This window comes from Podarcis cretensis (assembly GCF_951804945.1).
Source record: "Podarcis cretensis genome assembly, chromosome: 7".
Taxonomy (NCBI): Eukaryota; Metazoa; Chordata; class Lepidosauria; order Squamata; family Lacertidae; genus Podarcis; species Podarcis cretensis.
This window is the reverse complement of record NC_137176.1, coordinates 4,261,522-4,275,790: the sequence shown is the minus strand read 5'-3', so window position 1 is coordinate 4,275,790 and position 14,269 is coordinate 4,261,522. Positions and strand designations below refer to the sequence as shown.

General features: G+C 42.6%; 1 protein-coding gene across 1 annotated transcript in view; it reads right to left on the bottom strand.

Annotated features, from left to right (window-relative positions):
* PSD2 (pleckstrin and Sec7 domain containing 2) overlaps window positions 1-14,269 on the bottom strand; it is a 57,938-nt gene that overhangs the window by 28,305 nt on the left and 15,364 nt on the right. Inside the window, exons 3-5 of the mRNA XM_079983519.1 lie at window positions 12,955-13,443; window positions 9,277-9,471; window positions 1,768-1,848 (exon numbers count right to left, since the gene is read on the bottom strand). Coding sequence (XP_079839645.1) covers window positions 1,768-1,848; window positions 9,277-9,471; window positions 12,955-13,443 — 765 coding nt within the window. The remainder of the gene's footprint in view (window positions 1-1,767; window positions 1,849-9,276; window positions 9,472-12,954; window positions 13,444-14,269) is intronic.

The window sequence follows — 14,269 nt, the reverse complement described above, 5'->3', positions numbered from 1 at the left end:
CCACACCTTGCTTATCCCTTGCCTAGAAAGCACGGGTCCAATAGGTTTTCCACTCGTCCTTTCCACTTGTGCTTTCTGTCCAAGCGGTCTTCTGTTTGCCCCACTGCTTTCCCCAGGAAAACCCTCTATTACCGCTGAATTGTAACAAATGTCCATCTGTGGAAAACTTGATTGACATTTGCCTCAAATCAGCTGGAAAGTGTGGGTTTCTCTGGGTGGGGATGGGGGAGGTGCTGAACAAGCAGAAGTGTGGACAAGCCCTCAGAATTTTACTATTTTTATTATTATTTATTAAATTTGCACACTGCCCTATACCCACAGGTCTCAGGACGAGAACGGTCTAAATGGGCAATCAACCTGGTAAACGGCAGCTTCGTATGTTCCTAGGACCCAAAAAGTCTTACAACACATCTGGAAGATACTTGGGTTTCTACTCCCAAATGTGACTCTTTAGTGAGAGAAAGTCTCTCTTCATGTTCTTGCTGTCTTCATCTGTTGCACAAAGGGTAAAAACAAGCTCCTAATCTCAGATGTTGTAAAGGGATCTGCAAGTGGAGATGTCTCCAAAGTACATTGGAGCTAAGCTCTTCAGAGCCATGTAGTTTAAAGCCACCTTCTGGAATTGTATCTGGAAGAGAACAAGGAGCCAATGCAGACATCATAGTGCAGGCGTGATGTGCTCTCAGTAGCTTTCATTCATCAGATGGTGTGGGGTTGTACTGAGTGTAGCTGAAGCTTCCAGGCAGTCTCATTTGGCAGTTCAACACAGCAGTTTTGAAAATATTTAGAAGCTAAGCAGGGAAATGCTCTCCCAGATATAGAAACGTCTGACCTGCTATTTCAGTGGGGAAATGTATGCTTGTATTAGATGACATCCAAATATACAGAAAGTAACCATTTGGACCAAGCCCAGCACCTGGCAGGATGAGGAAGGGAGAAGTGGAATGCACAGCAGAGAGAAACAGATGGGAATAGAGACTGAGAAGAAATGTACTCTGGCTAAACAGGCTGGGTGTCCTAAATGAAAGGACTAGAAGTCTGAAATGGAATCTGACTAAATGTTGTGGAGAATCATGTATACTGAAACCAGATGTCTTTTTATGGGGGGCGGGCTGCTTTGTGAAAGGCTTTTTCCAATGGAGAAATGTATTCCTACCCATCTTCTCCTGCTGGAACTACCCTCTACTGGCAAACATACATTTGGAACCGCCGTGAGAAATCACTCTTAAGTGACTCTTCTCTTTTGAAAGAGCTATCAGGCTATCATCACACATATTTGCTCATAATGTTTCATAAAGCCCCAAGGATTTTCAAAGGGAACAGAAAGGTAACAAAAAAGGCAATGCTAATCTTCAGCTTTGATCGTTATTTCATTGAGGCAACATATGAGCCAGCGCTGGGACTTCTGTTGATCCAACAGCCCTTTCCCACTTCCCGGCCTTCATACAAAACTCAAAGCACCCTGCCTGCAGATGGGAAGTGAAAGCATCACAATATGAAGCTGTGTTACTGCGACACTCAGCCTGCCACCCAGTCACCTGCCCTTTATCTGATGACCCAAAATGCGGCTGATAAAACTAACCTATTTAAAGGCAGTATTTGTAAATAAAGAGGAATCCAGACATAAGAGACATGCAATCAAGTTGAAAGTGCTTGATTTTTGTTAGACTCCTGAGATGTCTGAAATTAAATGATGGTAACAGAAATGGGTGGTGTGGGGCCTTACCTCTAACTCACGCATTCGAGATCCCTGCCCTTGCAGCTCACCTGAGTGCTTTATCCAAGGTCAGTCCAGTGAAGTCAAAGAAACGGAGATATTCTTCTGCTACCAGTTTGCTAAATTCATTACTGTAATTAAAGAGGCCACAGTCAGTGTACTTCTGCATACTCTTCACCAAAGAATCTAATTCCACAATCCACTGAACATGGGTTTGTGTTCCTACATTAGATACTTGCCCCAGCACATCCTCCATCTGTAGTGAAATTGATCCAGCCAAATATGAGCTCTTTCCAGTCCCATTGGTTTTCAACTGCAGAGCCAAGCCATCCCACTGGACTGAAAAATATCCATGCTCCAAGTTCACTATGTAAATGTATGTATTTTTGACTCATTGTTTGACTTGGACGTCCTTCCCCCTTTTAATGTTTGCTTCATTATTGCATTAATGAAGCAGACACTAGAATTCTCAGTGACCGGTGAATAGCAGTTAGTAAACGAACTGTCAGGACTTGGGAGCTAGCCAGGAGAACTGCTGGCAATGAAGGCTTTCTATGATTCTATGATTCTAAGGCTTTATACAGACCAAAGAACCAGAGCTGATGTGGTAAGCAAGAATATGGAATATTTTGTTGCAATGACAGGCTGCACTCCAAGATTTATGTTGTTAGCCTTTGAAGGCTTCCTCGTTCAGCTTACACTTTTTGCATTTATTTCTGGAATGTTTCACTAAAAGAGAGAAGAGGTGGGCTCTTAACAGGTACGTATGTTGGATATTTGATAAATGTTGGCATTTACCAATAATTTTTAGCATTTTCAGGAATGCAGTGGGAAATTTCAGTCATATAATGGTAACTCTCACAACAAGCTTGCCTGGGTAAATTACCAGATTTTGTTCTCATTTCTGGTGCCACTCACTGGTGCAGGTTGAAATCCGCCACATCCAGATTGCTCTTTGCACATATCTACCGGCACTGATTTGTTGCAATAAATGAATTTTCAGATGGGTAGGTCTCACAGCAAAAAGAACAGAGTCTTATGGCACTTGATAGACGGTTGTCTTTCTGTCTACCTGGTAGACTGTTGTCTATGACAGCTTATGAAAGCTTACGTTTTAGTTTTAAGCTGTCCCCTCACTGTTGCTTTTAACAAATGCATTTATTAGTATATATACAATTCATATGGAGAAGCAATATATGTAACAAAAGCACATTAATTTCCACAACTTCCCAGCATTGCTGGTGAATGTGGGATTTACCAGGAAGTGATAGAGATGAGAGTAAAAGTGAGTCATTTGTTGCCATGCTAAATGCCTGTGAATAATCAGAGCATCTTGACCACTGTTCCCCAGGCTATGCCAAGCAAATGAGAAGAACAAAAAGAAAACATTGTGATTGATGGGAGTGTGTTTTACATGAAACTCCAATTCACATGTTATGTATACTTGAAATCATGTTTGTTAACTCCTGCCGCAGCTCTAGTATTCCAGAAGGAGTAAGAGTAAAAGTAACTAAAAGTCTTTTAAAAAACGTACCTTCCCAAAGAAAAAACATTTCCATTCCTTTGAGTTATTAAATTTTCATATTGCCTTTCTGAAACAGCATAAATGCTGGAACAATAATTCTCCTAGGATATTTATTCATATAGCATAATGGGTTATCCAGGCCAGCTCTCTCAAGACCACCATGGGGATTATGGTCAGGAGGACAACAGCACATTCCTAGGCAGGGTATCTCCAGCCACAGTACTTTTTCCCGTGGAACAGTCTGCCCTTTTTGGGATTCTCAACCTCCTAGATTTTCAGAGTAACACCTTTGCCTGTCCTTCCTAAAGAGTTTGTTTCCCCACTGGTTCTCTCTCTACATCAAACTGCTGAGTGGGGTCAGCCAGAGTTTTGGAGTATATCGTCAGCAATATTCTGATGACACACAGCTCTTCTGTGTTCCTCAGATGAAGGCTCTTGGGCCAGAATTAGCCAACCCTGGATCAAGCCATCTCATTTACCAGTCATATTGTGCAGTGTTTAAAGACAAGCAGTAAAAGCAGAAAGAAATTAGGCTCAGAAAGCACAAGCACAGCAGAGATGTCTCCGCTGCAGAGCAAGGCGATATCCTTTTCTCCTTGATCTAGTCATTTGGCATCTTTTGGTCATCTCGTGAGCAATTTCTTAGCTCAGTTGCTGTATTTCCCTTTCCAGAGAGCAACTATGAAAAGCAGAAAAGCAGAAAAAGTCATGATGGGAACCGAAGTCTGAGGGAAATCAGGACCGGCCAACACCTGAGGCAGGCTGAAACAGGGTGCAGAGGCAGGGTGGCAGAATCCTACAGGGCAGTGCCCCCACGAGTGCCCCACCTGCCCCTGCTGCCACTGGGAAGAAGAAGAGTTTGGATCTGATATCCCGCTTTATCACTACCTGAAGGAGTCTCAAAGCGGCTAGCATTCTCCTTTCCCTTCCTCCCCCACAACAAAAACTCTGTGAGGTGAGTGAGGCTGAGAGACTTCAGAGAAGTGTGACTAGCCCAAGGTCACCCAGCAGCTGCATGTGGAGGAGCAGAGACACGAACCCGGTTCACCAGATTACGAGTCCACCGCTCTTAACCACTACACCACACTGGCTCCGGGGTCTACTGGGGTTGTGTGGCTGCAGCTTGTTCTGTTGAGATCTGTGTGACCCAAGTAAGCGAGGCTGGGGTGAGGAGGCAGAACCTTCCTGTTTCACCTCAGGAGGCCCAATGGGTGGGGACCCCCTGAGGAAAATTTAATTGATTTTTTTTTAGTGCAACTGCAAAAAAGATAATGCTATTCTAGGCTGCATCAACAGAAGTATAGTACTGCTTTATCCTGCCTTAAGGGACGTGGGTGGCGCTGTGGTCTAAACCACAGAGCCTAGGGCTTGCCGATCAGAAGGTTGGCAGTTCGAATCCCCGCGACGGGGCGAGCTCCCATTGCTCAGTCCCTGACCCTGCCAACCTAGCAGTTTGAAAGCACGACAAAGTGCAAGTAGATAAATAGGTGCCGCTCCTGTGGGAAGGTAAATGGCATTTCCATGCACTGCTCTGGTTCGCCAGAATGACCTGGAAGCTGTACGCCGGCTCCCTCGGCCAATAAAGCGAGATGAGCGCTGCAACGCCAGAGTCAGCCACGACTGGACCTAACAGTCAGGGGTCCCTTTACCTTTATCCTGCCTTGGTTATATCACACCTGGAGTACTGTGTCCAGTTCGGGCCCCACAATTTAAGATGGATATTGACAAGTTGGAACGTGTGTAGAGGAGGGTGACCAAGATAATAAAGGGTCTGGAAACTAAGCCTTATGAGGAACGGTTGAGGGAATTGGGTATGTTTAGCCTGGAGAAGTGGAGACCAAGAGGATGATCTCACCAACTCAATTCCCATTAACAGAGGTGTCCGACAGGGTTGTATATTGGCTCCACTCCTGTTCAATTTGTTCATAAGTGACATGAGGACTCCCCTAATAGAGGCCCAAGAAAGGATTCATGCACCCCGCCTAGCACTTTATCGCTGCCCCTTGTTACTATATGCGGATGACGCAGTCATTCTTTCTTTTTCAAGAGTAGGTCTCAGGAGGGCCTTTAAATTTTTTGGATCATACTGTAACGCAAATTCCCTTACAATTAATTATGGAAAATCTAAGATCCTGATATTCTCAAAGAGCCGGAAACTCCATAATTGGAGAATTGATGGGAGAGTCATCGAACAAGTCTATAGATTCCAATATTTGGGAGTTTGGTTACAACATAACCTCAGATGGAAGGCCCATGTAGCCTATGTTACAAATAGAGCCAAAGCTATCTCCTTGGCGATCTTGCGATTCTTCTTCACCGATGGGGCCCTTCATATCCCATCGGCGTTGAAAGTCTTCAAGGCCAAGGTGATCCCGACAATTGCTTATGCCATCTCAATTTGGGGGACTTTTGCCAACCTATCTCACCTGGAGGTCATTCAAAATCAGTTTTTAAGAGGGATATTGAAACTGCCCAACTGTGTAAGTAATACAGCGTTACGCATGGAACTTAATATTGTATCCCTGGAAAATGCTCTGTGGAAACACATACTTTGCCACTGGCTATCTCTATGGCACAATCTCCCAAACCTGTACTTGATACAATGTATGTGGAGAGATGATTTCCAGAGCCCATGGGTAAAAAATTTACAGCTGAAAATTACGGCAATGGGAATCTCCCCATCCAAATTACTAGAGCAGGACATAGTCCCAGCTAAAAGAACAGTAATCTGTAAGCTAGAGGAGATGGACTTGCAGCAGAAAATGGTTTTGGGCAATGGTACCTGCTCACCTCTAAATCTTGGTTTATTACCCCTCTTAAGGCTCCCAAACTATTTGAATTCCTTAACTTCCTCAGCTCATAGATATGCCTTTGTAAAGGCAAGATTCAACACCTTCCCATCGAACGTGCTGAGAAATAGATTCTCCAATGGACAGATATCGCTCTTATGTGATTGTAATTGTGGGGCACCGGAATCGTTGCATCACATAATTTTTGACTGTGCTTTTCACTTACCGGCCAGGAGCAAGTTTCTTGCTCAATATCTTAAGGGAATTGCCGATGATATGATTGAAGCCAAACTGAGATATCTACTAATTGATGATGACCCCCTAAGATCACTCATGGTTGCCAGATTCTTGATCAGCGTCCTATCCCAAAAGAAGAGAAACGGTCTCCTGTGTGGCTCGGATAACCCCTTTAAACCATGATCTATGTTTTAGGTGACATCACCATTGTTTTAAACCATGATCTATGTTTTAGGCGATATCACCATTGATATCCTTGATTAATTTATGAGCAGAGGGCGATGCATAGGTTACAAATTTATTGTAATGTGTAATGTATGATGGTGGTCTTTGTCTTTGCTTTGCTTCGGTTCTTGTTTGTCTTTTGTAAGTTTTGGCGATTTTAAATTTGGAGGTTTATGTATAATATGTTGGTATGGGAAACTGTCGTGTAACGGGCCAATGGCCGTAATAAAGATCAATCCAATCCATCTTCTAATATATCAAGGGCTGTCACATCAAAAAGGAGCAAGCCAAACTAACAGCTCCAAGTTACAAGAAAGGAGATTCTGACAAAACATCAGGAAGAGCTTTCTGACAGCAAGAGCTGTGGAATGGTCTCCCTTGGGAGACTGTGGGCTCTCCTTCCTGGGAGGTTTTTAAGCAGAGGTTGGATGACCATCTATCATGGATGCTTTAGATGAGATTCCTGCATTGGAGGGGATTGGGCTTGGTGATAATACTTCTCCTTTACATCTGCAGGTGAGGCAGTGGATGAGCTAGACTGTTGCCTTGCTTTGGTAATGGACTGGAAGAGAGCCAACAAACTGAAGCTGAATCCAAACAGTGGGCAGTTGCCTAGACCTGAAGGAGTGGGAATGCAGCTTGGGGGTCCTTCAGGATCCTTTGCTGTTGCTTGAGCCTCAGGTGGTCTCCGTGGCACTGATTGCCTTCCATCAGCCTCAGCTGGTGGCCTTGCTGCACCCCTATCTGGACAGGGACAGCCTAACTTCTGTTGTCTATGCTCCGGTAGCCTCTCTAGATTAAATTACTGCACCACCTTATATGTGGGACTGCCTCTGAAGCTGGTTCAGAAACTTCAGCGGGTGTAGGAATCAGCAGCCAGGCTGCTCATCAGGGAAGACTGCTTCTGCTCCAACTGTTTGGGCTGCCAAGTCTGGGCCCAAGGCACACTGCTGGTTTTAAACAATCTATTAAACTGTGGGGGTTATTGGGTTTGCCTGTTGCTCTGTTGTGTATTTTTGCCTTTTTATATGGTAAACCACCCTGAGATCCTCAGATGAAGAGCTGTATAGAAAGGTGGAGTTTATATTTGAAGACTTGAACTGGCCCTAGTAGAACTGAAATCTCTAGCATATGCCTATTCCTTTTTAAGCATCAATCCTTTGCTTGTTTCTGGGGAATGCTTCCCTAGCCCTCTTCCCCATCATCTCTCTCCTTTCTCTCTTTAAACTAGAAACAAAAATGGAAAGCAGGAACACAATGTCAGGAAAAGCTGTCACTTCGAAAATCAGGTTCCTCTTTTTTCAGCAAATGAGGTCAACGTGCCCTTCGGGAGACATTGTAATAAAGCTATTTTCATGCTGTTTGGGACTTTAAATTAGTATGTGCCCCTTCTCTCAGAAATAAGTGTTCTGATGAGAAACTGCCCCATTTAGTTTCAAGACATACATTTGAGTGCAAAATATATTTAAATGTGAATGCTAATATTGTGGAATGGGGACAAGAACTATTGACCCTTTTCAGATTTACCATACAGCAAGCCTTAAGAGCAGAAGTACAACAAGGAACATGGGCTCAGTTTCCCCACATAATGAAATATTAGAGAGAGGGAGGGAGAGGTGCTGATTTGAAGCAAGCCTTGAAGTCACCCCCAAAGCCCTGAAAGACACACTCTGTCTCTAATCTCTGACCATAGTTTACTGCTGGTGGAAGTTGACTCTATTGGTGCTCAGGAAAAAGCTGCCGATGCATGTGTCCCAGGGCTAAGACCTCAAATGGAAAAGATTCCAAGATAAAGCCTTGAGTGAGCCCTGACACAATTAAACCCTATGCAAACGGGTGAAGCTTTCCATGGAGGAACTGAATTTGGGGAAACTTACTGTGAAGATTGTCTAGATAATAATGGTGGTGGAGAAATGTTAGCAGGAAACCTTTTATGTTATAAATTCAACAAAGTTTCTCCATACCTTTTTCAACCACTGTTTCTCCAATCTGCTGCTGCTTGGGTGATTTGATTTTTTTAAAAAAGTTTTTCTAAAGCCACTCAGAAACCACATAGAGAGCATGGCAATGTCACATTGCAACCAGAGGTGGCTGTGTTTTTCGACAGAGTAGATCTATTGAAACTAATGAACATTTATTTATTTAGTTCGTTTATTGCATGTATATACTGCCTTCATCTTCCAAGGATCTCAAGGTGGTTTACATGCTTCTTCTCTTCCCCATTGCATCTTCACAACAGCCCTGTGAGGGAGGTTAGGATAGGAGGTGGTGGCTGGCCCAAGATCACCTACTGCACTTCATGGTTGAGGGCAGATTCAAGCTCCTCGTCCAATACTCTAACCATCCCACCACACTGGCTCTCTTAACATGACTCGGTTAAGCCCATTAGTTTCAGTGGGTCTGCTCTGAGTAAACTGTCCCTCTTCCACTCTGGCCACACTGCATTGGCTATTTAGTAGGCATGACTAGTTGGGACAAGGTGGGTAAGGATGCACATTCAGATCAAATGGGGATCTTTTTCACCCATGTTGCATTTCCTTCAATGAGCATCTCCATCCACATTTTATGTGCAGCTGGATCAGGGTAAGGGAACTGAGTTGCTCCAATTGCTACAAAAGCAGGGACATGTTCTCTCTTCCTTCTCACTTCCAGACCTTTGCAAACGTTTTCATACTCTGTGGCAAATTACGGTAAAAGGGGGGGCACCCCTTTCATGAAAAGAAACCCCCTCCCCCTTTGGCTCTGCACTTGTTTTATCCTGGTTCTTTGATGGTGGCACTTACTTCTTTCCCAGCTGGCGGGCTACGTCACAGTGCTTGAAACCTTCAAGGTGATACAGGCGTTTGGCCAGTCTCTTGGCAGCCGCGTTGTCCGCCTTGCAGCCATTGACAAGGGTGTCTGTGCTTCCCTGGTCAAGTTGTTCTGTGCTGCCCATATCAGAGTCTGAGTCAGAAAGGGCATCTTTTATGCTGGCATCACTGCAAGGACAAAACAACAACAACACACAGCTAAATAAGCAAAAGCTTAACAGGGTAGTGGAGCTATCAGGCACAACAATACCCCTACTAATTAAACCATGTTGTTTTTACAAAGTACTATATTTTTGCCCCAAATTTACATTGATAAGTTGTTCAAATAGATATGAGAGTAGTTTTCCACAAGCGGATGCCACATTGGCAGACACTGGTTTAAATGTATTTTTTCTTACAGTTCTTACATGTTATATGTTCGGATCATCAAAACAGGATTTTTCTGCCTTATCTTAAAACATGGGTCAGCAACCTTATTCAGCCGTGGGCCGGTCCACCGTCCCTCAGACCATGTGGTGGGCCAGACTATATATTTTTTTTGGGGGGGATGAATGAATTCCTATGCCCCACAAATAACCCAGAGATGCATTTTAAATAAAAAGACACATTCTACTCATGTAAAAACACGCTGATTCCTGGACCGTCCGCAGGCAGGATTGAGAAGGCGAATGGGCCGCATCCAGCCCCCGGGCCTTAGGTTGCCTACGCCTGTCTTAAAATGTCTGCCGAGGACCTTAGCATTCCACATATAGAATGTTTGGAATATGGGGGTCACACTTCACAATATACTAGGATTTGGGGTAAATCAGGAGCACAGCTTCAGTCTGTACAAAACAATTCAAACGATATGTAACCATTGTTTCTGTGGTCTCTCAAGAAGCCAAAGATAATCAATTAAGACTTCCAGATTAATGAGTTGATAGGATAGTTTTATTATGAAGACAGCTGTCGGGAGTTAACAAATGTTAGGATTCATACTACTTTGGCCTCATAACAGGTTGCCTTCAGGTACAGAACATACGCACTATGAGTATGGAACGCTCAAGTATATTTTTTACAAATGATCGCTTAAAATACATGGAAAGAGATGAGCAGCAACAGGCTGAGCTGTCACTTCCATGCAGAGCAGAAACACAACTGTCTGAACATGTTCCATTTGTCTACCTGAGCACAGATTCTAGTGTGACAATGTTGAGAAGCAGCCTTTAGAGCTGAATGTTTAAGGCCCTTTTAGGCTGTTATGATTAGAAATCTGTGCTCTGAACTTGACACATTTTTAGATATGTCCTCCTTTCCGTTCATCTTATTTATTCCATACATCTGGGATTTAACCTGGTTTCTGCCTTGGGACTGTGCACTGGCCTTATAGCGCCTTTATGGCATTTTGCAAATGAAAAAAGAAAAAAATGTACCTATCTTAAAGAACTTCAATCTAACTTTACTATAAGATAAAGATGTAGCCTCTTTATGGTCATTTACTGAAAACTAACATTTTTAATTAACATTTGAAATAGAAAATGCAGTTAACATGAAATCCCATAACAACTTATATTTTAAAAATATCTCTTATTGCAGTAGCAATAAAACTACACCTTTCCTTTTAAGATGTATCCAGAATTCTCTTTCCTTGTGTAATGTTGATTACATTATATAAATTCATAAGCTTATATAGAACTGTAATATTCCTTATTTTATCTATTTTATATAATTTATTTTATATTCCATATTTTATTTATTTTATTTTATTCAGTGGAATCAAACTGTTGTTACAAATGTTTGCAGTTAACACTTTTGCTGCCATTCAATAGCTACTATCATTTAATACTAGAATCATAGCCATCATCTGTTGGTTTTAGGCACCCATCCTTTAGGCCAAACCCCACACAATATGCAACACCTCTGGCTTCAAAACCAATGGTGTGCCTGAACAGAATCACTACACTTCAGCCCATGAAATAAGAAGACCCACAAATGCTAGAAATACTCCAAATATCAAATCATGGAAGCACAGGGTGTAAAAATCTGACTTCTGCCACTGCAAGCCACCTGCCCTCTCAGCACTGCTACAGTTGTAATTTCTTCAACTTTAGACTATGAATTGTATGGAACATGACATGACCTGCTCTTCCCACTCCACCAGATCTGCAATATACTTCATACCCACCAAGCTTTTTCACCTCTATATAGAACTGGCCAAGGAGTTATGTGACCAAACATATATCTGACATAGCATGTCATAGTCCCTGATTCTGAAGTGGTGTCCCTATGTCACCAAGAAGAAAGCCTCTTAAAAAAATTCCTTTGTACATAGTGCATCAAGGAGTTAGGCTTAATAAAAGCAAGCCCGGCATTACCTAGGGAATGATATTGTGCTAATGGGGGGACTGGTTGGTGGTAGACTGCCTATATTGACTGGCGATGAGGAGAGAAAGCAACAGTGACTTCCCTGCCTTGGGGACTTTCTTGCTTCTGGACAGCAGAAAGAAGACAGGCCCTGTGTGGCGTGGAAAGGAAGCCCCTGGCCAAAGTGGACTGGGGTTGATGAGGGATTTCCTCCCAATGCAAACAAACAGCTTCAGAAAAGGGGCTTTCCTAAGCATTGTAAGGTGAAAAGGGAAAGGACCCCTGGACAGTTAAGTCCAGTCAAAGGCGATTATGGGGTGCGGCGCTCATCTCGCAGTGGAGAAAACAATGACAATTGTCCTCCCTGATTGTAGTGATCTTGGCAGCTATCGGTGCCCACAGTAAACTAGATAATCATTAACTCCCTAAAAACTGGCACATCAGGTGCAAATTAAGACATTTGATATCACATCTAGCAGAATTCCTGAAGGTAGAGAGCATTTTCTAAAGCTGAATGAACAAGAAGTGGAGTCTATAGAAAGAAACCCTGATAATATAGAATCATACAATCATAGAGTTGGAAGAGACCACAAGGGCCATCAAGTCCAACCCCCTGCCAAGCAGGAAACATATATTTCCATCATTTATCTCTTCCCTCCTTCTCTCTCCTATAGTAAAAACTAAGACTGTAAACTCCTTGAGTCGCATGCTGCCTTTCCCTCCTGATCCTGCTTTCTTAAGCACTGAGGCAATATATAAATAATTAGGGTTGTTGACCAATTAATGCAATTTAAAGTGCAAACCTATATTCAGAAATAAGTACCATTAAGTTTAATGGACTTTGCTCCCAGGTATGTGGGTATAGGATTGCCACTTCAGTTTATTAATAATGCAATTAATTAATTATTAATAATACAATTAATAATCTGTCTTTAACCAATTAATACATTAACTAGGGTTATATTAATTAGGAATATATTTGCATGTCATCAGAATCTCAGTACAAGTGCCTTCTGAAGATACTTATGAAAATGTGATAACAATTTAATAAACAAAATCTATGCATCATCCTCTTCAATTAAATTTAGCACCCAACAATTAATAAACTTACACTTTCATAGATTGATCTACTGACTGGACTAATTAAAGCCTGCAGCTCTATAAATACTGCAACAACAACATCAAAAATATGAAATAAAGCTGAGTTTTCAAGCGATTCATTAGCAAATAATTGGCTGAAACAGCATAGTTAATCAACTGCAAATATCCAGCTTATTGACAGCTGTTAGTATAAGAGGATCGTTTTACCTGATTGAATTAATAAGCCTTGTGGCATCTTCCTCTGGTCTCTCCATGTGGTACCCATTTGGGATGTTTTTCAGAGATACCCTGCTCAGCACATTTTCGGACCGGCTGCTGGTGATGGAATGCTTCAGGGGGCTCCCAGAGTCACCATCTATCGCCCCGGCCATTGCGTCTTCCTGCTTGTCTGTTCTTGTGGGCTCCAGGACTTCTTTCCCGTGAGCAAGGAGTTTCTGTTCTAAAAGTTCAGAGCTTTCCTTAGTTCTTTGCTGAATAAGAGGTGTGAGTGGAGCTTCAAAGCTAACACAGCTGTCTGTCTCATCTGTCAGTGAGAGCACATCCAAGGAATCCAGACTGCTATAGTATGTACCCTTCATGAGGTCAGATTCAACAATTTTTTCAAAGGTAGAACTGAATCCATCCCTGATGTCTTTGAATGCAAAATCTTCCCTGTCATCATCACTGCAACTTAGCTTGCATTCTGCACCAGTGAAGCTGAAATGAAATCATATCACTCAACAATAAAGAAGTTGCACTCAATGAATGTCATTTTTTTCAGAGATAGTATAATTTGTGAATTGGGTTTCAAGAGTAGAGATGCAAATCACAGAATATAGGAAAGCTTTTGCACCTGATCCTAGCATATAACTTTTGCAATAATCTAGTCAACCACTGTAGCACAAGATGCTCTCTAAGACCAGAAAATGTCTAACAGCCTGGTATTTTCTTAGACACCTCCATTACATGCTGAAGAGGCAAAATGTTTTTGCCTTAATTTTTAAAGCAAGAAAAGCAGTTTGCTTCTTTAGCAGAGAAAGGGTTGGAATGAGAACTTCAAAGAATGATAAGTAGAAGGATGATAAATAGAACCAAGAAGACAGAATCTGGCTCCAAAATGGGAAACATTTGGGCAAGGCTGCAAGAAGCTTCTGACATACAAGACATACTGCACAACTCCTCTGATAATTAATTCCTTTGTGTCTGAATTTTGTGTCAAAGAGGTACCACGGTCACAGAACCCTGGGGCTGGCTCAGGCTATTCAGGTGAGAAATCTGAATCAGTCCACCCACCACCCAATGAAGTTTACTTCCCTAGGAATTCCTGTTGGAGAAGGCAGAGGGCACAACCCCAGGGGATGGCTCCAAGTTGGAGTACCAGCCCTTTAAATAAAAAGCTGACACACTGGGGAAAGGAGGAACAAAAGGGGCAGCAAAGGAAGGCGCCCTCTGAGCCAGCGGCAGCCTTGAAAATGTTTCTTTGGTAGTGTCATTCCCATACCCAGGTCCCAGCTTAAGGCAGCTATCATGAGAAACTCAAAGG